General features: G+C 42.2%; 1 protein-coding gene across 7 annotated transcripts in view; it reads right to left on the bottom strand.

The window, feature by feature from the left end:
* Positions 1–25906, bottom strand: part of PKHD1 (PKHD1 ciliary IPT domain containing fibrocystin/polyductin) — a 456842-nt gene that overhangs the window by 398311 nt on the left and 32625 nt on the right. For all 7 annotated transcript variants that reach the window (XM_057555319.1, XM_057555317.1, XM_057555318.1 and 4 more), the window contains exons 19-28: positions 25517–25659; positions 24060–24190; positions 23138–23313; positions 20254–20392; positions 18002–18129; positions 15618–15802; positions 14594–14716; positions 13264–13369; positions 11958–12230; positions 653–783 (exon numbers count right to left, since the gene is read on the bottom strand). In XM_057555319.1, the coding sequence (XP_057411302.1) occupies positions 653–783; positions 11958–12230; positions 13264–13369; positions 14594–14716; positions 15618–15802; positions 18002–18129; positions 20254–20392; positions 23138–23313; positions 24060–24190; positions 25517–25659 (1535 nt within the window). The remainder of the gene's footprint in view (positions 1–652; positions 784–11957; positions 12231–13263; positions 13370–14593; positions 14717–15617; positions 15803–18001; positions 18130–20253; positions 20393–23137; positions 23314–24059; positions 24191–25516; positions 25660–25906) is intronic.

Consider the following 25906-nt stretch of genomic DNA (forward strand, 5'->3'; position numbering starts at 1 on the left):
TCTTGATGGCACTGAAGTGAACTCTGAATAGGAAGTTCAATTTCAGCTGTGAGCATGACTCTCACCCACAGCACCAGGGAAGGGTCTGGACCAAAAACTCTTATGCCATCTATGGGAGAGCACCAGCTGAAGAGGGATGGGAAAGCTAAGGGACTTGTTTCTAAGAAACAAGGGAAGCAGTAGGGACTAACTAGGAAGCTATTTCATAGGAACCAGACATTCTAGAGGATTCCAAGTTCCACCAGTCCCATCCATGCCAGAAAACAAAATTGATAATGAAAACTAAGTTATTTGTTTACTTGAGAAAGAAGCGAGATTCTAAGATCTATGCCTTGCAAACCAGCACTCAGAATGTGCACTAGGTAAATATATTTACTCTGTGGCACTAATACTCATTAAGAGTATGGACTGGGACTGCCTGGTTGTCTTCTTTTAAAAGAAATTAACTGATGCTAATTCCAAGCCCCACTGGCGGGGTCAGCTTCCCAATTCATAACAGAAGTGCTTCCATGTAAGCAACATAAGCATGCTCTCATGATGAAAACGTCATGTCAGTTAACTTAGTTCTAAGAAACGATTCACTCAGAACCTTACACTACACGTTAATAATGGTCACTCACTCAGAGAGGAGATGCCAAAAGATTCCACTTACCTTGGGTGGAACTTTGCATTGAATTCTTCGTGAATTGCTTGTGGTGACATTAATGGCACAAAACTGGGATCCAAATAAAACCAGGCTAACGTCTTCCAAACTAGAGCCTCGGATGGTGGCCCAGAGCCCTCCTGTACAAAAGCAGCATTTTCAGATAGGACACAGAGCCATACAGATAGATAAAAATTAATTATCCACAAGAGAAATAAATGAAATCAAAATATGAAACTCCTTAGTCAAAACACAAGGCATGTTCAAACTGCAGAAAAAGACTGAAGTTAAAAATATAAACTACTAAATAAGATGGGAGATACTGAAGGGCAGAGAGAAGGAGATACTGAAGACTAAAACATAGAGATAAAACACAGCCATGGAACAGAGAAGTAAAGTATCAACAGATGGTCTGTGGAAACTGCTTCTGCTCTAGATTTTTGAACATTGTCCCTGCCAATTCTATAAAACACACTCTTTTCCCAAGAAACTAGTATAAGAGAGCAAGTATAAGACAGCAGATAGAGCAGGGGGCCCAGAGTCAGTGCTATAGACTGCTCTACCACTTAGAGCAGATCATCTGCATTATTGTCCCTGAGTTCACTGGTCCTCATCTCCCTCATCTTTTTTTTTTTTTTTTTTTTTTTTTGGCCACGCCACTCGGCTTGCAGGATCTTAGTTCCCCAACCAGGGATTGAACCCGGCCCTCAGCAGTGAAAGCTCAGAGTCCTAACCACCGGACCACCAGGGAATTCCCACTCCCTCATCTTTAAATGACAGCCTTAACCCTTCCAGCTTTGTGATTCGATACCACACAGACTATGTTCTGGTCACCATGATGATACAGAAGTGACTGTCATTGTCACAGAGTGCCATCAGGACTTCTGTACTGACCACTGAGGAGGAGCAACCACAGAAACCCCCATCTCCTCACCACAAACGTCAGTAAGAGGAGGAATGGCACCAATCGCACTGATATCACGCACACAATACCACTTGGAGGAGCAGCCCTTGATCCAGCTGATGCACAGGAAGCCCACTTATTGTTGATGAGCAACGATTCTGGTCTGCCATCTTTCCAGAAAGGGATATAAGAGAGGCAGTGAAGCCACCAAATAGAGACACATATCCCATGCCAGTGGGGAGAGGCCACAGAAGCAAGGTTGTCATTCCCAAATGTGTCAGGGTGAGAAAGGAAACTTATACAACCTGATAAAACTCTTGCAGGAGCATGTGACTAAATGGAATATTACCCTGAAGTTAAATATACAAACATGCCCTTAAGATTCAGGACAAGACTACAATAAACTTCTAAGTTAAAGAATAACGTTGAAGAAGAGCCAACATACAATAGCAACATAAAAGATATCTGGAAACAATCTTGACAAGAACAATTCAAGAGTATGAAGAAATGTGAAGAAAGCTTTGAAATGCTGCTGACAAACCTAACAGATGGGTTAAAACTTAAATAAGAAAACTAAAGTAAATGTACGGAAAGAGTGAACATTGTAAGGTGGCATATCTTTTCTTTTTTTAATTTAATTTTATTTATTTTTTATACAGCAGGTTCTTATTAGTTATCTATTTTATAAATATTAGTGTATACATGTCAATCCCAATCGCCCAATTCATCACACCACCACAACCACCACCACCACCCCACCTGCCACTTTCCCTCTTGGTGTCCATACGTTTGTTCTCTACATCTGTGTCTCTATTTCTGCCCTGCAAACCGGTTCATCTGTACCATTTTTTTAGGTTCCACATATATGCATTAATATATGATATTTGTTTTTCTCTTTCTGACTTACTTCACTCTGTATGACACTCTCTAGATCCATTCACGTCTCTATAAATGACCCAATTTCGTTCCTTTTTATGACTGAGTAATATTCCATTGTATATATGTACCACAACTTCTTTATCCATTCATCTGTCAATGGGCATTTAGGTTGCTTCCATGACCTGGTTATTGTAAATAGCGCTGCAATTAATACTGGGGTGCATGTGCCTTTCTGAATTATTGCATTCTCTGGGTATATGCCCAGTAGAGGGGTTGCTGGGTCATACGGTAGTTCTATTTTTAGTTTTTTAAGGAACCTCCATGCTGTTCTCCATAGTGGCTTATCAATTTACATTCCCACCAACAGTGCAAGAGGGTTCCCTTTTCTCCACACCCTCTCCAGCATTTCTTGTCTGTAGATTTTCTGACAATGCCCTAACTGGTGTGAGGTGATACCTCATTATAGTCTTGATTTGCATTTCTCTAATAATTAGTGATGTTGAGCAGCTTGTCATGAGCTTCTTGGCCATCTGTATGTCTTCTTTGCAGAAATGTCTATTTAGGTCTTCTGCTCATTTTTTGATTGGGTTGTTTGTTTTTTTTTAATATTGAGCTGCATAAGCTGTTTATATATTTTGGAGATTAATCCTTTGTTCATTGATTTGTTTGCAAATATTTTCTCCATTCTGAGGGTTGTCTTTTTGTCTTGTTTGTAGTTTCCTTTGCTTTGCAAAAGCTTTTAGGTTTCATTAGGTCCCATTTGTTTATTTTTGTTTTTATTTCCATTACTCTAGGAAGTGGATCAAAAAAAGATCTTGCTGTGATTTATGTCAAAGAGTGTTCTTCCTATGTTTTCCTCTAAGAGTTTTATAGTGTCCGGTCTTACATTTAGGTCTCTAATCCATTTTGAGTTTATTTTTGTGTATGGTGTTAGGGAGTGTTTCATTCTTTTACATGTAGCTGTCCAGTTTTCCCAGCACCACTTATTGAAGAGGCTGTCTTTTCTCCATTGTATATCCTTGCCTCCTTTGTCATAGATTAGTTGACCATAGGTGCGTGGGTTTACCTCTGGGCTTTCTATCCTGTTCCATTGATCTATATTTGTTTTTGTGCCAGTACCATACTGTCTTGATTATTGTAGCTTTGTAGTATAGTCTGAAGTTAGGGAGTCTGATTCCTCCAGCTCCGTTTTTTCCCCTCAAGACTGCTTTGGCTATTTGGGGTCTTTTGTGTCTCCATACAAATTTTAAGATTTTTTTGTTCTAGTTCTGTAAAAAATACCACTGGTAATTTGATAAGGATTGCACTGAATCTGTAGATTGCTTTGGGTAGTACTGCCATTTTCACAATATTGATTCTTCCAATCCAAGAACATGGTATATCTCTCCATCTGTTTGTGTCACTTTTGATTTCTTTCATCAGTGTCTTATAGTCTTCTGCATACAGGTCTTTTGTCTCCCTAGGTAGGTTTATTCCTAGGTATTTTATTCTTTTTGTTGCAATGGTAAATGGGATTGCTTCCTTAATTTCTCTTTCTGATCTTTTGTTGTTAGTGTATAGGAATGCAAGAGATTTCTGTGCATTAATTTTGTATCCTGCAACTTTACCAAATTCATTGATTAGCTCTAGTAGTTTTCTGGTGGCAGTTTTAGGATTCTCTATGTATAGTATCATGTCATCTGCAAACAGTGACAGTTTTACTTCTTTTCCAGTTTGTATTCCTTTTATTTCTTTTTCTTCTCTGATTGCCGTGGCTAGGACTTCCCAAACTATGTTGAATAACAGTCGTAAGAGTGGACATCCTTGTCTTGTTCCTGATCTTAGAGGAAATGCTTTCAGTTTTTCACCATTGAGAATGATGTTTGCTGTGGGTTTGTCATATATGTCCTTTATTACGTTGAGGTAGGTCCCTCTATGCCCACTTTCTGGAGAGTTTTTATCATAAATGGGTGTTGAATTTTGTCAAAAGCTTTTTCTGCATCTATTGAGATGATCATATGGTTTTTATTCTTCAGTTTGTTAACATGGTGTATCACATTGATTGATTTGCGTATACTGAAGAATCCTTGCATCCCTGGGATAAATCTCACTTGAATCATGGTGTATGATCCTTTTAATGTGTTGTTGGATTCTGTTTGCTAGTATTTTGTTGAGGATTTTTGCATCTATACTCATCAGTGATATTGGTCTGTAATTTTCTTTTTTTGTAGAATCTTTGTCTAGTTTTGGTATCAGGGTGATGAGTTAGAATGAGTTTGGGAGTGTTCCTTCCTCTGCAATTTTTTGGAAGAGTTTGAGAAGGATGGGTGTTAGCTCTTCTCTAAATGTTTGATAGAATTCACCTGTGAAGCCATCTGGTCCTGGACTTTTGTTTGTTGGAAAGTTTTTAATCACAGTTTCAATTTCATTACTTGTGATTGGTCTGTTCATATTTTCTATTCCTTCCTGGTTCAGTCTTGGAAGGTTATATCTTTCTAAGAATTTGTCCATTTCTTCCAGGTTGTCTATTTTATTGGCATAGAGTTGCTCGTAGTAGTCTCTTAAGATGCTTTGTATTTTTGTGGTGTCCATTGTAACTTCTTTTTCATTTCTAATTTTATTGATTTGAGTCCTCTCCCTCTTTTTCTTGATGAGTCTGACTAAAGGTTTGTCAATTTTGTTTATCTTCTAAAAGAACCAGCTTTTAGTTTTATTGATCTTTGCTATTGTTTTCTTTGTTTCTATTTCACTTATTTCTGCTCTGATTTTTATGATTTCTTTCCTTCTACTAACTTTGGGTTTTGTTTGTTCTTCTTTTTCTAGTTCCTTTAGGTGTAAGGTTAGACTGAGATTTTTCTTGTTTCTTGAGGTAGGTTTGTATTGCTATAAACTTCCCTCTTAGAACTGCTTTTGCTGCATCCCATAGGTTTTTGGATCATCGTGTTTTCGTTGTAATTTGTCTCTAGGTATTTTTTGATTTCCCCTTTGATTTCTTCAGTGATCTCTTGGTTATTTAGTAACATTTTGTTTAGCCTCCATGTGTTTGTGTTTTTTACGTTTTTTTCCCTGTAATTCATTTCTAATCTCATAGCATTGTGGTTGGAAAAGATGCTTGATATGATTTCAATTTTCTTAAATTTACCGAGACGTGATTTGTGACCCAAGATGTAATCTATCCTGGAGAATATTCTGTGCGCACTTGAGAAGAAAGTGTAATCTGCTGTTTTTGGATGAAATGTCCTATAAATATCAATTAAATCTATCTGGTCTCTTGTGTCATTTAAAGCTTGTGTTTCCTTATTAATTTTCTGTCTGGATGATCTGTCCATTGGTGTAAGTGAGGTGTTAAAGTCCCCCACTATTATTGTGTTACTGTCGATTTCCTCTTTTACAGCTGTTAGCAGTTGCCTTATGTATTGAAGTGCTCCTATGTTGGGTGCATATATATTTATAATTGTTATATCTTCTTCTTGGATTGATCCCTTGATCATTACGTAGTGTCCTCCCTTGTCTCTTGTAACATTCTTTATTTTAAGTCTATTTTATCTGATATGAGTATTGCTGCTCCAGCTTTCTTTTGATTTCCATTTGCATGGAATATTTTTTCTATCCCCTCACTTTCAGTCTGTCTGTGTCTCTAGGTCTGAAGTGGGTCTCTTGTAGACAGCATATATATGGGTCTTGTTTTTGTATCCATTCAGCAAGCCTGTGTCTTTTGCTTGGAGCTTTTAATGCATTCATGTTTAAGGTAATTATCGATATGTATGTTCCTATTATCATTTTCTTAATTGTTATGGGTTTGTTTTTATAGGTCCTTTTCTTCTCTTGTGTTTCCCACTTAGAGAATTTCCTTTAGCATTTGTTGTAGAGCTGGTTTGGTGGTGCTGAATTCTCTTAGCTTTTGCTTGTCTGTAAAGCTTTTGATTTCTCTGTCGAATCTGAATGAGATCCTTGCCGCGCAGAGTAATCTTGGTTGTAGGTTCTTCCCTTTCATCACTTTACATATATCGTGCCACTCCCTTCTGGCTTGTAGAGTTTCTGCTGAGAAATCAGCTGTTAACCTTATGGGAGTTCCCTTGTATGTTATTTGTCATGTTTCCCTTGCTGCTTTCAATAATTTTTCTTTGTCTTCTTTTTTTTTTAATTTTATAGCTACTTTATTTATTTATTATTTATTTTTGGCTGTGTTGGGTCTTTGGTTCGTGCGAGGGCTTTCTCTAGTTGCGGCAAGCAGGGGCCACTCTTCATCACGGTGCGGGCACCGCTCTCCATCGTGGTGCGCGGGCCTTTCACTATCGCGGCCCCTCCCGTTGCGGGGCACAGGCTCCAGACGCGCAGGCTCAGTAGTTGTGGCTCACAGGCCCAGCTGCTCCGTGGCGTGTGGGATCGTCCCAGACCAGGGCTCGAACCCGTGTTCCCTGCATTAGCAGGCAGATTCTCAACCACTGCGCCACCAGGGAAGCCCTCTTTGTCTTTTATTTTTGCCAATTTGATTACTATGTCTCTTGGCGTGTTTCTCCTTGGGTTTATCCTGCCTGGGACTCTCTGTGATTCCTGGACTTGGGTGGCTATTTCCTTTCCCATGTTAGGGAAGTTTTCGGCTATAATCTCTTCAAATATTTTCTCGGGTCCTTTCTCTCTCTCTTCTCCTTCTGAGACCCCTATAATGCAAATGTTGTTGTGTTTATTGCTGTCCCAGAGGTCTCTTGGGCTGTCTTCATTACTTTTCATTCTTTTTTCTTTATTCTGTTCCATGGCAGTGAATTCCACCATTCTGTCTTCCAGGTCACTTATCCATCCTTCTGCCTCAGTTACTCTGCTATTGATTCCTTCTAGTGTATTTTTCATTTCAGTTATTGTATTGTTCATCTCTGTTTGTTTGTTCTTTAATTCTTCTAGGTCTTTGTTAAACATTTCTTGCATCTTCTTGATCTTTGCCTCCATTCTTTTTCCGAGGTCCTGGATCATCTTCACTATCATTATTCTGAATTCTTTTTCTGCAAGGTTGCCTATCTCCACTTCATTTAGTTATTTTTCTGGGGTTTTATCTTGTTTCTTCATCTGGTACAAAGTCCTCTGCCTTTTCATTTTGTCTATCTTTCTGTGAATGTGGTTTTTCCTTCCACAGCCTGCAGAATTGTAGTTCTTCTTGCTTCTGCTGTCTGGCCTCTGGTGGATGAGGCTACCTAAAAGGCTTGTGGCATATCTTTCTAAGTTAAACTAAAGCATCAATACAATCATGATAAAAATACAAAAAAGATTTTTAATTTATATTAGACAACCTGATTTTAAAATTCAATGAAAAATAAACAATAGCCAGAAAACAAAATTTCAAAAATAAGAGTGAAGGGGTCTTCTGAAAGACATTAAAATACCTTATAAAACAGCTATAATTGGGGAGATCAGGTGGCGGGGTAGGATGATGCAGAGCTCACCTTCCCCAACAAACACATCAAAATACATCCACATGTGGAGCAACTCTCACTGCAAACAACCTGGAGGCTGGCAGAAAGGTTCTTCTACAACCAAGGCTGTAAGAAAATCCTCACAGAGTTGGGTGGGAAGGGAGGAGAAGCAATCAGCTCAGGACCCACGCCCCTAGCAGGGGACACAGAAGAAAAGGGGGATATCTCAGGCTCGGGGACCCTCCCTGGGGAGCGAGGGGTTTGAGCCACATATTGGGCACCCCAACCCTAGGGCTCAACACCAGGAAGATGAGTCCTGAATTGTGTCCCCCTCAAAATTCATATGTTGTAGTCCTGGCCACTTGTACCTCAGAATGTGAACTTATTTGGGAATAGGGTCATTGCAGATGTAGTTAGCTAAGATAAGACAAGGTCATATTGGAGTAGGGTGGGTCCTTAATTCAATATGACTAGTGTCCTTATAATAAGGGAAAATTTGGGCACATAAAAGACACAGGGAGAACACCATGTGAAGATAATGGCAGAGATCAGGGTGATGCTTTTACAACCCAAGGAATGCCAAAGATTGCCAGCAGACTACCAGAATCTTGGGGAGAGGCATGAAACAAATTCTTTCTCACAGGTTGTTGCAGAAGGAATCACCTCCACTGACATCTTGATACCAGACTTATAGCCTCCAGAACTGTGAGACAATAAATTTCTGTTATTTAAGCCATCTAGTTTGCGGTACCTCGTTAAGCAGGTACTAATACAGACCCCTAACCCACACCATATACGAAAATTAACCAAAAATGAATTATACATCTAAATGCAAGAGCTAATGCTATAAAACTCTTACAAGAAAATATAGGCATAAATCTTGTGACATTGGATTAGGCAATAGTTTCTTAGATAGGACACCAAGGCACAAGCAACAACAATAAAATGATAAATATATATTTCTAAGAGATATTGCCCTAGTCCAACCCAACACTCTCTCTCCCCTGGATGGCTTCAGTAGCCTCCATCCTTGCCTCCCTACAGTATATCCTCACACAGCAGCCTAAGACAGATCATGTTGCTTTTGCACTTAAAATTTTCCAATGGCACCTGTCTCACTCAGAATTAAAGCCAACATCCTTTCAGACCTCCCTGGCAGTCCAGTGGTTAGGGCTCCGAGCTTCCACTGCAGGGGGCGCAGGTTGAATCCCTGGTCAGGAAACTAAGATCCCACATGCCACACGGCATGGCCAAAATAAAACCAACAACAACAACAACAACAACAACAACAAAAAACCCCAACATCCTTTCATAGCCTCTAAAGCCATATGATCTGCTCCCAGTCATCTCCTACCACCCCCCTCACTCAATTTATTCCAGTCACAGCAACCTCCTTGGTTGGAACAAGCTGAGCTCATTCTGACTTCAGATTTTATCATTTGGTGTTCCCTCAGCCTAGAATCTCCTCCAAGATTTCCCCAGGACTCATTCCTTCACTTCCTCCCTGTCTCCATCCTCCAGTGACATCCTTGTCATTTCTCCAATGCCAGTGACCATCCTATCACAACCACCACTCCCTCTGTCACTATTCCCCTGCTAGATTTTTCTCTTACACACTTACCTCCAGGACAGCAGGGACTTTGTTTCAATTTATTGTATCCTCAACATTCATAGTGACTGGCACATAGTGAGCTAAATAAATTGTTGTCATTATTATTGTTGATAGTAATTAAAAGTTGGAGAGGCAGTGACAATGCCATTCCCATTTGAAAGCTGAAGTGCCTCACAAGGGTCCACACCTTAGGACCTAACACACAGAAATGAACCAATTTTTTAAAAAAAAATCCTTTTAAGGGCACTTGGCATATGGGCAAGTGGTGATTTGGAATATTACTGATCACATTATTACATGTATTCATTACATACTCAACTGTTCTGTAAATTCCTTGTTGGTAGGACTCAGCCTGGTTCTCTTTAAATCCCCAATAGCAGTGTTGCTCAAACTGCCCTATTCATAGAAATTGCCTGAGGATCCTGTGAACATGCAGATTGATTAGGAGGTGAGAGATGGGGCCTGAGACTGCAGTTCTAACCAGGTCCCAGATGATGGAGATACTGCTGGTCCAGAACCACACTTTGAGAACCAAGGTCTTCAGCACCTGGCACAGGGCTTTCCACAGGGTGGCTTAGTCAGTGTTGAGTGATGGATGGATGGATGGATGGATGGATGGATGGATGGATGGATGGACTGACTGATACTGGTTGGTACTAGGTAGGTGGCAGGGTGGAGGAAGGGTTCAGAGGAAAGTTTAAATCCAGTAATAAAGAAAGTGGCAGCTAGAATCTCTCTCTCCTTCCCTTTCCCCTCAGTCTTACCAGAGATTAATTTGGACCCACCCAACATTATCCCTTCTCTGAGTTTTCCATCTTTCACTAAAATACAGAGGGGTGGTGTACAGTCCTCCTAGACAAACCCTTCGCCGTGTGTTGTTGGTACAGCATACCCTGACAGGGTAACCAACTCATCTCAGTTTGCCTGGGACTTTCCAAGTTTTAGCACTTAGAGTTCCACGTCCCAATTTTAACACTGAAAGTCTTGCGTCCTGGGAAACCCCTCAGTCCCAGGAAACTGGGACAGTTGGCCAGTCTGCCTGTGTGAGTCACTCTGTGTAGAGGACAAAGTTGACTGAGTCACCTGTCTGCCCTGGAGGTACCTGCAGTCCAGTGGGGGAGTCGAGTGGGGAAGGATGGTGTGGCCTGAACTGCAAAGGTAACTTTATAGGAAGATCAAAGCCACTTATGCACCTGGTGGGAAGACTCAAACCAATAATTATTGGGTTAATATAGAGTGTGATCTTTCACTCTGAGCACCACAGACCATCTGGCTCCCTCCTTAAATCACTGAGAAATAAGGGCACACTTGCTCGGTTTTATGTGCAGAGAAGAAACAAAGCAGGCCTCTTGATTTACTCTATAAGGTCAAGTAAATTCAGAAATCAACTGTTCCTTTGAACAATGAATTTGTAGCCAGGAAACACTACTTTAATAAGTGTTCTAAGCCACGAATCTTTGGCCAACAGAATAAACAATGACAAAAATCCAAGGCATTAAGGAAAAATTTTTATGCTCTAAAAATCATATATTAACATATAAAGCATGAGTGTTCCTGAGATTCTTGCAGTCTGGCTGGGTTGTTTTAAACAGGTTGTGTCCCTCAGAAAGCCTGGGGAGATCCTTGGTTGCCATGGCACTAAGACCCAATGCATGGGGCTGATGCTGGCAAGCCCCGCTGACCTCTCCATACCCCACTACTCAAATGGTAGTTGGCTTTGCCTGCTAGCCAAGTATCTGAGTGTACGTCATTTTACAAACATTTGTGAAACACCCACTAAGTTCCTAGTGGGCCAGGCCTGTACTTCACATTTGCAAATGTTTTTAATTTTCAAGGGACTTTCCCACCTGCTGGCTCATTTTAATCTCACTCAAAACTAAGAGGTCTAAGCATTGTTCAGTCCATTGCATGAGTAAGACAGCATGGTGAGGTAGAAGCAGTAGGAGCCTTGGCGTCCCACAATCCTGGTTTGCATCCTAGCTCCACCTCTTTCCATCGGGAAGCCTTGGGCAAGTCACTCTTCTCTTAGAAATACTATTATCTCATCTGAAAAAATGTGGATAATAATTCCATCTTTCCAGTGGCTGTAAGCATTTAGGGTGTGTGACTACCTAGAAGAGGTACTCAGTAAATGATCCTGTGCCCATCTTCATCACTGTTAGGAAACTAAGTCCCACAGAAGTATCTGAAACTTCTAAGGTCACACTTCTGACTTTGGCAGGCTGAAAACCCAGGCACATGTCCTAACTCCCCCTCGTAGTGTCATTTCCATTTGATCAGATTGTCCCAATGACTCAATGATTGACCCAGTGATGCCTGACACCATCAGCCAAACTATGGTCCTTTATGTGGCAATGAGTTCATTTAAGGGCTCAAATGTCTATTACTCATTGGAAGAAATGCTGATGGCAGAAAACAGAAAGCTGTGAATCACAGTGGCTACAGAATTTATTACACGGCAGGACTAGATTCCTGCAGATTGGCAAGAATGCTAGCTTCAGAGGGTCAGACGCAATGCAGGTGCCCCTGGATTACCAATGTCTGCAGCTCTGGAAGGCTCCACAGTATCCAGTCTGGGCTCCACGTTTAGGAAGAGGCCTCCTCCACTGGCGTTGACAGCAAGACCAGAGGGTCTCACCAACATTGAAATCTGATGCATTCCAACGGGCAGCAGGCCTGTCTGACACACCACATTCGTTTGGTTTGAGAAAATAACTTTGCAACTTGTTTTGTTCACTGTAACCTGCAAGGCCTTGGAGTCACCAGAGAAACTATTTCCAGTAATATAGACCAGTAGGTCAATGTCATCTTAAAAGAAGAAAGAAATTAAAAGAAAGAAATCATCTCTCAGTGATATCACTCCATTTACAAGAACTCTATCAAATATTCATTCCCTCTCACCTTCCTCTCCCAAAATTTAAGGAATTAAATGCTGATTCATGTATTGGAATCTATATTGATTTTAATAGCATAGAGCCCTCATCTTAAATTTTCTCAAACTAGTGACGAGAAATCACTAGTCAATAAAAAATGGGGAAAAAAAAAAAATAAAGAATATTTCAAAACAAGGGACAAAGAGAATACAACATTTTAAGTCATCAAAAATCCACCATTTCGGGACTTCCCTGGCAGTCCAGTGGTTAAGACTCTGCACTTCCACTGCAGGAGGCGCAGGTTTGAACCCTGGTCGGGGAACTAAGATCCCACATGCCGCACGATGCAGCCAAGAAATTAAAAAAAAAAAAAATCCACCATTTCAAATCATAACCATTTCATTTAGATTGGCTAAAAAATTCACATTCTGCTGCATCACTCAACATCCACCCCATGAACAGACACACCTTCTACCCACACATCACCAGGTACACGGCCTCCAACAAGTCACTCTCAGTCTAAAGTTCATGCACAGAAATAGACCCACAGACATAGAAGACAAACTTATGGTTACCAAAGGTGAAAGGGGTGGGGGAGGGATAAATTAGGAGGTTGGGATTAACATATACACACTACTATATATAAAACAGATAACCAGCAAGGACCTGACGTATAGCACAGGGAGCTATACACAATATTTGTAATAACCTATAAGGGAAAAGAATCTGAAAAAGCATATATACATATATATGTATATATATGTGTGTGTGTGTATATATATATATATATATATATATATATATATATATGTATATATATGTGTGTGTGTGTGTGTGTGTGTATATATATATATATATAAAACCGAATCACTGTACTAAAACTAACATGACATTGTAAATCAATTATACTTCAATAAAAAATAAAAAATAAAGTTCACGCCCATCTCAATGCCAAGTGCACAACATACCAAGGGCATACCACACAGAGTGGACCCAGGGAGTTGACCCCTCAAGGTATTGGAAGGAACAGGAACCTGAACAATGAGCTGGTATGTCGTTCACTCGCACAACCACCTGGAAAAGACAAAAGCGTTAAAAGCAAACGTACATGTTTCATATGCTCAAGGGTATTAATAAAGTACTTGTGAAGTTTGCCCAAATTAAAATGTGTTAACGATTCACTTATTCTCTTTTTTTTCCTTCTATTTTCCAGTAATAGACCCTAAATTGTAAAGCATGACTCCAAACATGTTAGGCTTTTTTAAAATGACGGTAAATATGTGGAAACCTAACATTTTTGCAATTAAATATGTTCAATCTGGAGTAAATTCCCTCTCTGTCACATAGAAGTAAATTCAAACTGAGTGAGAACTTTTTATCACTTTATATTTTCAACTGAGTACCTACTTCCTATGAAAAGCCCTGTCTTTGCTGGTAAATGCCAGTGAAGTAGGCACCTCTGTTCTACCATTGCTACATGGATGTATAACTGAAGATCAGAGTGTATTTGGACATTTGGTTTGGGGTCTTTTTTATCCTAGAATGGGAGATCTCCAAGAATAAATTATATGTCTTTTCCTCTCACTGGGACTAAGGTTAATCTAATAGAACTCTACAATACTTGGAGATAAGAAAGGTGAAAAAGATTGAACTCTGATTCTCTACATATAAAATAAGGATTAAAAGCACACACACTATATTTATGATAGTGTTTGCTTATAAGGGAAGGGGTATTGGGATGGCATGAAGGCACATGTGATAAGAAACTCTTCATCCGTACTGTTTCACGTTATTCATAAAGACCAAAAAAAAATAAAATAAATACATCAAATGTTGGCAATTGTTAATCCTCGTTTGGGTACCCAAGTGTTGGTTATATTATTCTTTATAGTTTTTGCATTTCAAAATTGTCTCTAATTAAAAGCAGATGACTTATAACAGGAGTATGGGCAGATGGGAAATAGCAAAGGACATTTTAAAGAGAAAAGGGGTTGACTTAGCTCATTTACTTTCCAAGGCCACTGTGTGGAGGTATAAATCATATGTAGCTAGAGAGGTGCTCTATTTTTGGTACCATAGTAGCATCAATAATTATAATAACAGGATGTTGTATTTACAAAGCACTTACATTTTAAGCGTACTCTCCATACCCTGTGGAGGTAGAAAAGCACAGCCACAACTGTCTCTGTTTTGCGAATTAGAAAGTTGACCCTTAGGATTGGTCCACATTACAAATCAGGAGGGGCTGCAGTAGACCTGAAACTAGTACTTCACTTTGGGTGGTCCATCCGCTCTCACCTGAGTGTACTGGTTGGCAGTGACCAACATGTCTCCAAATATGGGTCCAAGGAAGACTCCACCATCATATACCACACGAGTGGTTACAGCAGGGTTCACTCCCGTTAGGTTTTCATCAGATACCTAAGATGGTTACAGTTCTGGTGAATTCTGCCATGGAATGAAGTCTAATCTTGCTTAAAACAAATAACAATGGGTGTTTTCACATTCTGTTTAAGATAATCAGATAGCTAGAAAGTGAAAATGGAGAGACAGGGGCTTGAAATCTACTAACCTAATAGTAAGTAATGGCTAATGAAAGCCCCAGTAGACTAGAAGAATATTTATATGCAAGTAGAGTTACCCAAAAAAATGCACACTATACTGATCTTCTAAGTCTTGAGATATTTTGTTTCCATGTGCTTTTCTATTTTACAAGTTTTCAATACAAAATATTAAAGTAAAATGTCAGGAAACAAGTGCCACGAGATGACTCCTATCCTTCCTCCATCTCCACCCAAGGATCTTATATGAAAACCAGATGACCTGCAATACCAAATAACAAGAATAAAATTTCATCTCGGGTTTCACTTCATAAAACCAAACGCTAGATGATCGTTAGATTATTTTTTAAAACCCTAAATATGCAAGAGCATCTGGTTTTGTCATTATCCAAAGACAGCAAATCCTTTCCTAAACTTCCTTCTGCTGTGCCATCTGCCTCCATGATAATCTAAGTCAATCACATCTGCTTAAATTATCCAATAACAGATGTAGAATTAGTGTATGGTGGACACTGACCAAAAACTTCTCTACCTACATCAAGTTAGAAAAGGTGATGTTGGGTTTAAACTGCTTTATCAGGAATATGAGATATAAAATACGTCTTGAAAACTTTCAGAAAGATCATTGAACCCCTTTATTTGAATATTCCAACAAAATAAACAAATCATGACAGTTTTCATTCATAAATTCTGATTTTTCTTTTTCACAAAATTGCTCCAGAGCACCAAATCCACAAAACCAAAAGGGATACCATACATACCCTTATAAAGCTGGGCAAGTCCCCAACCTGGTTGGACCAGGAGAGAGTCCACACATGTTCATAGCAAGACTTTAGATCCTCCGTCACAGTGAAGTCACTGACATTGAGGTACCTAGATGTGAAGTCATCAGCGTTGGTTTGTAAGAGCTTTTGGAGGTGACTAGCTGAGATGTGCACAGGGACAGCTGGGGGAGAAGGTCATGATATAAAAAGTACAGGACACTAATTAGTCCACCTTGCAGCATCTCATCATCAAGACAGCAGAGAATAAACATCAGAATGCCTACTACACGTGCAGAGACCATCAAGTTCAAGAAAATCCTCAGTCCAGTTAAGCCATTTTTAGGGCAAATGTAAGTAGGTGCTCACTTTTTATATCATGGTCCCTTTAATCAGCATCACATCTCTCAAGCAGAGGACACAATCGCATCAGACAAACCTATCTCAACTGTCAACTCAAAATGTAAATTCCGACACCCTGGTAATCCCTGAAAGTCTAATTAAATATTGGGTTTTCCCCGGAAAACTTTAGCTGGCCCTGTGAACAGGGAAAAGTTGGCCAGCCACCTTTCACAAGGAGTAGGGAAGGCACAAAGCAGCTGACACCCATAAAAACTTAGCCAACCAAGCTGAGGAATGTTGGCATTGAACTTCGGTTTCTCCATTACAATTTCCTTTAAGCCTAACCACCTGCTTCCCCATCTCACATCCCCGTAGAGAAATAACAGCACTTTGGGCTTAAGCCTTGCTGTGTTTGAACACTGTTTCATGCTTTACCAAAAGTTTCCATTTCCTTAGGTACTCCCAACATCTCTGTGAGGTGGGTCATCTAAATATCCTAACACCTCCTTGAGAGATGAAGAAAATGAAACCCAGTGTGATTCAGAAGCTTGTCAACCAAGTGAGAGGGGTTTAGATTAAAACCCAGGTTGCCTTCTACCTACTCAAGAGCTTTCCTTTTGAATCCCACACTGCCCTGGAGTGTTAGTGAAATACCACTGTATTTCCAAAATGCAAACAACATTCTCATCTTTTTTAAAAAGATTTAATACGCCATTTGAGGGCCATTTCAAATGGCCAGGTGAAGGTTGGCTTTCCCCCCGGTTGTCTACAGGCAGTGACATGAGGAGTATCAGCAACAGGATATGACAGCAGGAAAAGTCTCTCTACAGACAGGCTGCAGCTTTCTCATTTGTGAGAAGGGAAACAGCACAGTAATGGGCTTCAGAGGCAGGGCTCTGATGCACTTACTCACCCACTTATCAGACTCCAATAGCCCAGGGGCCATCAACTTTTCCTAATTTGCCCTACTAGAGTAAAAACTCCACTCCATTCCTCCAGCCAAGAAGATTCTTTGCAAGTCCACCATCCTTCTGTTTGAGAGGGCAGAAGACTCCTGGACCATGTGCCAATTTTTATACGGCCATTCTTGAGTTCTCCTGAGCCTCCTTTCTGATTTCCCTATGTTTTTACCAAATAAATAACATATTATAATCACGTCTAATCCTGTCCTTTGTGAGATGTGTATGTACTTGAAGATTTAGAAACTGTTCTACCCTCATCGCAGCTGAAAGCTCTTTCTACATGTGTTATGATTCCTAAAATCCTCAATATCATGTGGTGTCACTGTGAAGTTTAAGTTGGAAGGGCCGTGGCTACTGTGGATTTTGGCCTAGGAAACTCTAGAGAGAAGAGGACCGAACTGAGAAGCAAAGACTCAAGTTCATACCTGGACCCTGCCATCAACTATTTTTATGAGCTTTGGGCAAGCCTGAGTATAGTGGGCTAAATGGTGGCCCTCAAAAGGATATGTCAGTGTCCCGATCCCAGGAAACTATGAATATTACTTTATAAAGCAAAAGATGCGGTTAAGGATCTTGAGAAGAGGAGTTCATCCTGGATTATCCAGGTGGGCCCTAAACGCACTCATACACAGGAGAGGAAGAGACAGTGTGACCAGGCAGTTAGGCAGGGGTTGGAGTGATGCGCCCACAGCCAAGGGATGCTGGCAGCCACCAGATGCTGCGAGAGGCAGGAAGCAGATCCTCCCCTAGAGCCTGAGGAGGGAGAGTGGCCCTGACAACAACTTGATTGTGGACTCTGACCTCCAGAGCTGGAAGAGAATAAATTTCTGTCGTTTTAAGCCACCAAGGTTGTATAATTTGCTATGACAGCCCCAGGAAGCTAATCCACTCAGTTTCCACATCTACAAAAGTTAAAGATTGGGATCATATTAACAATGATATGCGGTTGTTATTGCCCAGATCTTTAACTTTAAGAAGGTCATTCTCAGACACTGGAAAACAAAATAACTGTAAGACTGTCACCCTGTCTGGCAGGATGGTGTACAATGAGAAACACTGCACTCCCAATGGCCCCTTTACCAGGAATCACTGTGTTAGAAAGCTGGATGCGAAAGTGTCCTCCTAAAGGTGGACTTGTCCTCTGTAGTCTCTGTGTTGTCACCTGGACCAACCCGGATCCTTCTTCTGCTCCTCCAGTGGGCACAGAGCTGTGACATATCAGAAGCAAAGCATTAACCATGGGACCCTCCAGCAGCTGCTCCAGACAGAACAGAGCTCCGTCTCAAAGACCAACGGTCTCCCATGGTTCCAGACCATGAGCTCAAGCTCCCAAATACTGGGCACCCCTCTCCCATCACAGCAGAGAAAATGTAAGGTAAATATGAGGGTTCTTTAGGGCATTCCACAGTTCCCCTCTATTGATCCTGGAAGCACAAGGATGCAGAGCAAAGAGTGATGACTCTGGTCTCCACAGCTCTGGTCCTGACGCAGAGTGGAAGGAGAACCCAGTGTTCTTTAACCACATTTGCACAGTCATATGAAAACTTGGGCCCTAGTCCACAGACCCTCTGCACTCACTATCCCCAGCAGAAACAGGCCACTCCATCTAGTGGAGTCCTTATCCAGCACCTGTATGCAAACACACTGCCTGACTAATCCTGCTTTTCATACAATAAACAGGTCAAATACATCATGACACACCATGAGATGGAATACTATTCAGCCATTAAAAACCATATCTAGAAGGAGGCTTAATGAAATGGGGAAATATTCCATTTATACCAGTAGATGAAAAGGGCATGTTACAAATATAGTGTCTTATGTGTGGTCCCAATCTGAGATTTAAAAAGTAAACATATACATGTATATATTCCTACAAAAACTGCTTGGGGAAAAGGCTGTAGGAATATGGATCCAATGCATTAACAGAAGTTATCTCTGAGCAGAGGGATTCTGAGTGCTTTGTAACTTTTTCTAAGTGTTTTTCTGTATTTTCCTAATTTTCAACAACAAACATGTGTGATTTCAATCAATAATATTACTTAAGTGCTACATATTGATGTGCATACTTAAACCATACAGAAATAGACTGATACTATCTGTTTTGGGGGCCACTCTGAAGGTTGTCCTGACTTGCTCAGGCTGGAGGCTTCCAGAAGGAACTAAGGGACTTGAGGAAAACTCAGAAAGGGAGGTTGTGGGACTTCCCTGGCGGTCCAGTGGTTAGGACTCTGCGTTTCCACAGTAGGGGGCACGGGTTTGATCCCTGGTCGGGGAACTAAGATCCCAAATGCCACGCGGCAAAAAAAAAAAGGAAAAGAAAAGGAGGTTGTGAGAACCCCTCTAAGTGTGGACCTAAATTATACCCCATCATTTCAGAGTTAATAACTACATAATTCAGTAGGTTTGGAGCACAGGACCACGGGCTGGCTAATCTGACAGCTCTCTCTCCACCATTGAAGCTCTTTCCCTCCTTCATTCTATTGATGATTTCTGTGTCTGTCCTGCCCAGTGGCCTATGAAACACTAAGTCAAGGAAAATGGAGCACAGATTCAAGGTTTCTTTGCCTACTTTTCACACACTGTCCAAAGCATAGTATAAGTAGGAGAACTCATTTTGAAACATGTTAGAAAGAGATGGGAGGAAAAAAGAAATTTTAAAGACAGGGCACCTCAATTCTTCCCATCCTACTGGGATTTTAGTGAAAATTTAAAAGAACAAATTACAGCGTACATGTGTTCCAGGAGCTTGGAGGAGCCTGATTCTTAGTTACTGCTTTGTAAACTGTGGCCAGAGAGGTTTGATTATTGAAAAACCAATGCTTATGGGGCTCTAGTGCCATCTGGTGGTGAGCTCTTAGAACTGGCTGGTTTTGTTCCTTTGACTATTTCCTTTGGCCTCAAATGATTCCAATAAGATTAATATATGGGGAATGGAAGGAGAGGAACAAGGTTTTCCTCTCAAACAGTGGTAATGTGAACCTCTGAAAAGCATTAAAAAAAAAACTACCTGTAAACAAATTCACTAGGAACTAGTTCTCAAAATGTGGTCCCCAGATCAATAGAATCAGCATTGCCTGGGAACTCATTAGAAATGCAAACTATCAGGTCCTGCCCCAAACCTGCTGAACTATGATGGTGTGGTTAGGGGCCAGCAATTTGTGCTTTAACACAACCTCCAGGTAAGTCTGATACGGCATTCTTAAGACTGAGAACTATTGCTTTGAGCAACACGGCAGGTAGCTTTTCCTGATAAAAAGTCTCACCTCTGTGTCTTCGGAGGGCAGTTAACAATTTTAAGCAGGGATAGGTGAGCAAAGATGGTTCCCTACCTTGCAGTGATGAGCGGGAGCTCCAAGCCACACCCTGCCAACCAGGAGGTCACACTGTAGACGGGAGGGGACCCCACCACAGAGAGCAATTCCAGCAGATTCCCGCCAGGGCGAGCTGTTCCAGAGGCAGCCTGAGAAACTAGAGACCAATGATCCAATCATTATCAAGTAAATCAAGGTGGAAAACCTGCTGTGTGGCAGGTCCCCGCTGGAGAGGCTGAGTTACTCACATCCCAGCATACACTTAAAGCAGAGATTCCTACCTACCTGCTGCCAGGAAGAGGAAGTAGGAATTTAGTTGCGAAAGGAAAATGCAAGGTCATGGCATAAGGAGACGATGACTAATTCCACAGCAAAGTTCAATAAGCCCCAAGTCAGCCAAGCATCACTGCCTGTATCATTGGAGGTTCCCACCACGACACCGCCACACACACACACACAGCTCATCTATGGCAGTGCGGACTGCCCCCTTTCCTCCTTTTCTTCCCAAAGCCTGGCAGCTCCAGGAACACAAGCTGATCCCCCTTGGGAACAATGGACACACAAAGCACATACTAGAGGTACTTGAGTTTTATCCGCAGCATGGCGTCAACATGTGTGCAGAGAGAGTGCAAGCTTTAAGATGGACCAGTGCTCAAATCCTTATTTTCCACTTCTATTGGGTTACTATTTGGCTAATCACTATAACCTCTGTATGACTGTTTTCTCATTGATAAAGTAGGACTCGTGACAGATATCAGTCTGCATGGCAGGGAGAGTTTAGTGAGATGGCAGGTTTAAATGACCAGCAAATATAGTTTAATATCCTCTTTCCCTCCTACCAGGCACCATGTAAAGGCAGCTTCTTTTCCAAGTCTGTACAATCGAGGCAGTCTTTGCAGGCCCAATGCTGAACACAACACCAGGCACAGAGTAAGGGCTCAATAAAAGTTTATTTGCTCAGTTGAGTATGGAGTCATTGAAGGTTTGGCTCTGGTGTCAACCATCTCTGGGTTCCAATCTCCCCCACATCCCAGCTGATTTGAGGCAAGACACATAGTATCCTGTCAGCTTTGGTTTCCTCGTCTGTTGAGCGGGGATCATAGGACCATCTCATGGGGTTCTGAGAATTAAATGAGAAATATTTGGTAGCTACCACTAGATGAAAAGAACTTTCATAGAGGACATTCGGTGGGAGAATATAACCAAGTGTTAAGCTGATCAGATAAATGTCAGACAATTAACTATGAATATGGAGCCCGATTTTGTAGTGTTTATGTTACCATTAAATAATACTCATAGGAAACTTGCGGCCAGCAGGATGACTAGACAGTGGGAAATAGATGGTTTTACCCAAGCCATCTCCCATCTTTCTTGTCTCTGCCTCCCTGTTCCCCTCCTACCTCACCCTTACATGGCTCCAGATACTGGAGCATTTGGTGGCAAAGCGGTGATGGCAGTGAGAAAGGATTCTGGATCCTGGGCTTTGAGGGTTTGGGGAGGATAAAGGGAAACGACACCTATTATCCAGTCCTGAGTTTCCCAGTCCAGTCAGTGGGTTCAAGAGCACGCTGTAATGATGCCCTCAGTGCTCTGGGAATCTGGGTAGCACTTGGGGTCACCAAAGGCCCCAGCCAGTTGTCTTGGGCACCAAGAAACTCAGACGGTTACCCCAGCACACCATTTGAATATTATTTTCTGCGTGTCAGAACACAAACAGAGTTTGAAATAAGCAATGACGCATTCTGACCCAGATACCCCCAAAACACTCACATCACTGAAACAGATAAGAGATGGAATTCTGAAGAGTATCAAAGATGATGTATTTTCAGGGCTGAAAGAGAGTTCTCCTACCCCCAACCCCCACCTCCACGCTCCCCTGCCCCCAGCTCTACAACTTCCAGGCAAAAGATTAAAAAGTTGCACACCTGAAAATCAGAATGCAAATGCCTGTTCCATACTTTTCTCCTTGGAGAGAGAAAAACAGAGAAGCTATGAGAAGCAGGGAAGCCGAGCCCCAGAGTCACAAGGGATTTGACAGAAAAGAGAGAGGGAACAAAGTTGGAAGCCTGGAGGCCCTGAGAGCAAACCACACCATCTGTCTGGGCTTCTGTCCCCAGGGTGTGCGTCACACGTGGCCTCAGGAGAACCCCTGATGAGCACCTTGCCCTTAAGACAAGCAAAGCCAGGTGAGAGCACTGCACCCAAGAGAGGTCAAGGGACTCTGTGCAGAGAGGGGCCAGGCCTGAGCTCTGAGTGATGTGTGAGGGGAACCAGATGGGGAGAAGGAAAGACGAGGTTGTTCTCATGTGGATGCGGTGACCCTCCAACTCCCACCGAGTCAGTCCTAAGGGCTGTAAATCAGACTTGTGGCCCATTTACAGGGCCAGATATTGCTGTGTTCCTTACAGCACTTTGTATGACAGATATTCACAGATGGAGAGGTGGAGAAATCCTGCTGGCCTAACAACAGTAATGATAATAGTACTAATAATTGATTACACTTATTGAGCACTTACTAGTCAGGACCCATGATGAGTGCTTTACACTATACTTCAGTTATTCTTCATAGTAATCCAATGGGGTAGGGCCCTCATTAAGCCCATTTTATGGATGAGAAAACCAAGGCCCCTCAGCAAGAAAATGGTAAAATTGGGGTAAGATCACAGACACCCAAAGCAAGAGCAAGCATTGGAATAAATAGGGGGGAAAAAAAGGAACTAGTTAGAGAGATATAGGGGCCAAGGACACAGAATTCCAACTCCATCTTCTCTCCAGGATCGAGGCAGGAAAGATGGAGAATCATATGTTCTCTCACCATTAAAAGAAAAGCAGCCCCTCCAGCAAAGTTCGAAGACGGCATTTGACGGACAGGTCCATGGAGGAGAGTGGATTTGATTATCACCTGTTAGGTTTGTGTCTGCAATAATAATCTCATCCACATAGAACACGCCCATCTCCGGAGACAAAGGGAGGAGATCAACCTGATGAACCAGCACCGGGGAGTTCGCGGGAGGTGGCTGGAGATGCACGGAGTGAAGCACACACGCCTTCCAGAGGTCGGTGCAGGCGAACTGCCAGCTGAAAACAAGCGCAGAGCAGAAACAGGCCTCCTGTGAGCACCGCAGTTCTCTCTCCTGAGAGCCTGGGCCTGAGGACCATGCAGCCAGGAGACCCAATCCATCGTGGCTGCCGCGGTACAAGCATCCCATCCGAGATGGGCTCAGCTTGGCTGGGATGCAACACGAGTGAATCACGCTTAAGTCCACCATCCATTCATAACAATGTCAGCAGTACTTTCAAACTACAATATGATTATGTGTCTTAAGCAGATCACCTGTTAGGCTCTACTGTCAGGGAAGATTAATACTCTGGACATTTCCAGACTCATTTAAGTTTAAAAACACTTACAAAACCCTTAAGAGATGTGGAAACAGAGCTGAATCAAGAGATCAGGATGCTGAATTATATTCCAGCATCTTTGTTCACTCGCTGAATGAATTTTGGTGAATCACAAATTCTCCGGGCGCCAATTTTTCTCATCTGTAACGTCAAGGAATGTTCCCTAAAATCTCTTCCAAATATGGTGGTCTATGATTCTATCCCTATGAGAAAAGTCAGACTCCTTCTGGGGAGTATTAGATTCATAACAACTAACTGCTCTTAAATCAAACTTCTTTGCCAAATAAAATGTGTTCAGAGCTGAAGTTAGTATCCAAGTCCCCAATATCAGAGACAGTTAGTACCTCCCGTGGGCCACTGTCCCCAGGAAAGCTAATCATCCCAGCTGGCAGAATTCCCACCACATGTGCCCGCAGATGAGCTACCTGTTAGGGCTGGCCCCCGCGAGACTCCAGTCACAGGTGACGTTCTTCTTAACAGTGTTTTGAAAGCCAATTGTGAAGGACACTGTCACCGTCAGGATCGTGTTCACGTGGCCTTTGTATGCAAGGCACAGCTAGAGACACCAAACAAGTCCTTCAGCTCTGTCACTAAGAAGCAGCAATTCAAGCAATGTTTATCAAGGACAATCCACTCCCTAGAACCTGCCTTGTGCTCAGAGAGACAGCCAGCCCGCTCCTGCCCTCCTGGAGCTTACCGGTCTAGCTGGAGAGACAAATAGCTTAGAGCAAATTGTTATTCATCCAACAGAGAGTTATCCAATGCCTAACACTGTGCACGGCCATGAGGATTTTAGAGCATCTCAATTATCAATAGAAACCCCCTGTTGTGACCCAGATACCTGTGCAACCTTGAGCAAGTCACTGTACCTCTCTGAACCTCACTCCTTAACCCTAATTCACCAGCATCCTTGGCTTCTAACTCTGAGTTAAGTAAAATTACATGGCAGGATTTTTCAACTGCGGTGTTACTGACATTTGGGACTAGATAATGCTTTTCTGTGAGGGGGACTGCCCAGTGCATTGTAGGACGTTTAGCAACATTCCTAGAACCTACCCGCTGGATGCTACAAACACTTCCCCAGTTTTGGTGACCAAAAATGTCTCCACGCACTGCCAATTCTCCCCATGGGGCAAAATCCCCACCACCCAGCGTTGGGAGCCTGTGCTGTAGAAGAAAGGCTGGAAGTCGGGCAGTGCCCTGTCCTGAACCGTTTAGTCCTGGCTCCCACTGCCATTCAACTAGGAAAGGACTTGAAACCACTACCATGAGTTCAGCCACCCCAAGAAGGTTCACTCTGGTTCCCAAAGGGCAAGTAAGCTGCACTTTTTTATGAAGGACAGCAGAGCTATTGACACAAAGATATAAGGGGTATTGAAGGAATGTGTCAGTCCATCCATCAATAACAATAACTATGATAAATAATAAAAACTATCCTTAAATGAGTCCTAATCACTGCCCAAGCACTTTACTGGATTATCTCATATACTCTTCACCTAAATCCTGAAAGGCAAACCTCATTATTACCCATTTCACAGATGAGTAAACTAAAGTAAGACATGGAGGGCATGCAGGGTATAGAGTCAGAATTCAAAACCAGAGTCTGACTGTAGAATCGGCGCTCATACCTGGAGAGCAAAGAAACTACTACAGCGTAGAAAAACTTCTATAGGTCTCAGCTAATAGAAAGGCATTTCCATGCAGCAACTACCTAATGGGAGGACCAGAGGTGTCTGTTCACCCCTGAAACCAAGCACCTCAGCCCGAAAAGCCCTGCGAGGCACAGCAATCACTCTCTTGTGCTTCTCCAGGCTCAACCCCACAGAATAATTCCAATCCCTCCCTACCCACCTCGCCTGCAAGCACGAAGGCTGCTACTTACATGTGTGTACTGATCTAGCCGGTTGCCCTTCTGGGCAGCCGGGGGTGTCAGGACAAGGTGTCGAGGCTGATGGAAGCTGAACCTCCCACAGAAGGGCTCTGTCCCACTGGTGAGGTGCCCATCAGAGCTGGAACTTTCTAGGCCTGGATGCATTTCGAACAAAATAGGAAGATGGGTGTAAATGTTAAATAGAGTTTCCCAACATGTCTGCAGGGAATGGGTTATGGGTTCGTCATGACATTGACCCCTCAGCCCTTGAGCAAGCTGGGCAGGGCTCAAAGTGGTCGGCCCACCCCCCAGATTGAAGGCTCCAGATATGAGAAACCCATTGTGTCTGCCCTACAGCATCGAAAATCTATTACCCTTTTCTATGTATACCATGACACAGAA

Source organism: Balaenoptera acutorostrata, chromosome 10, assembly GCF_949987535.1.
Source record: "Balaenoptera acutorostrata chromosome 10, mBalAcu1.1, whole genome shotgun sequence".
NCBI classification, from domain to species: Eukaryota; Metazoa; Chordata; class Mammalia; order Artiodactyla; family Balaenopteridae; genus Balaenoptera; species Balaenoptera acutorostrata.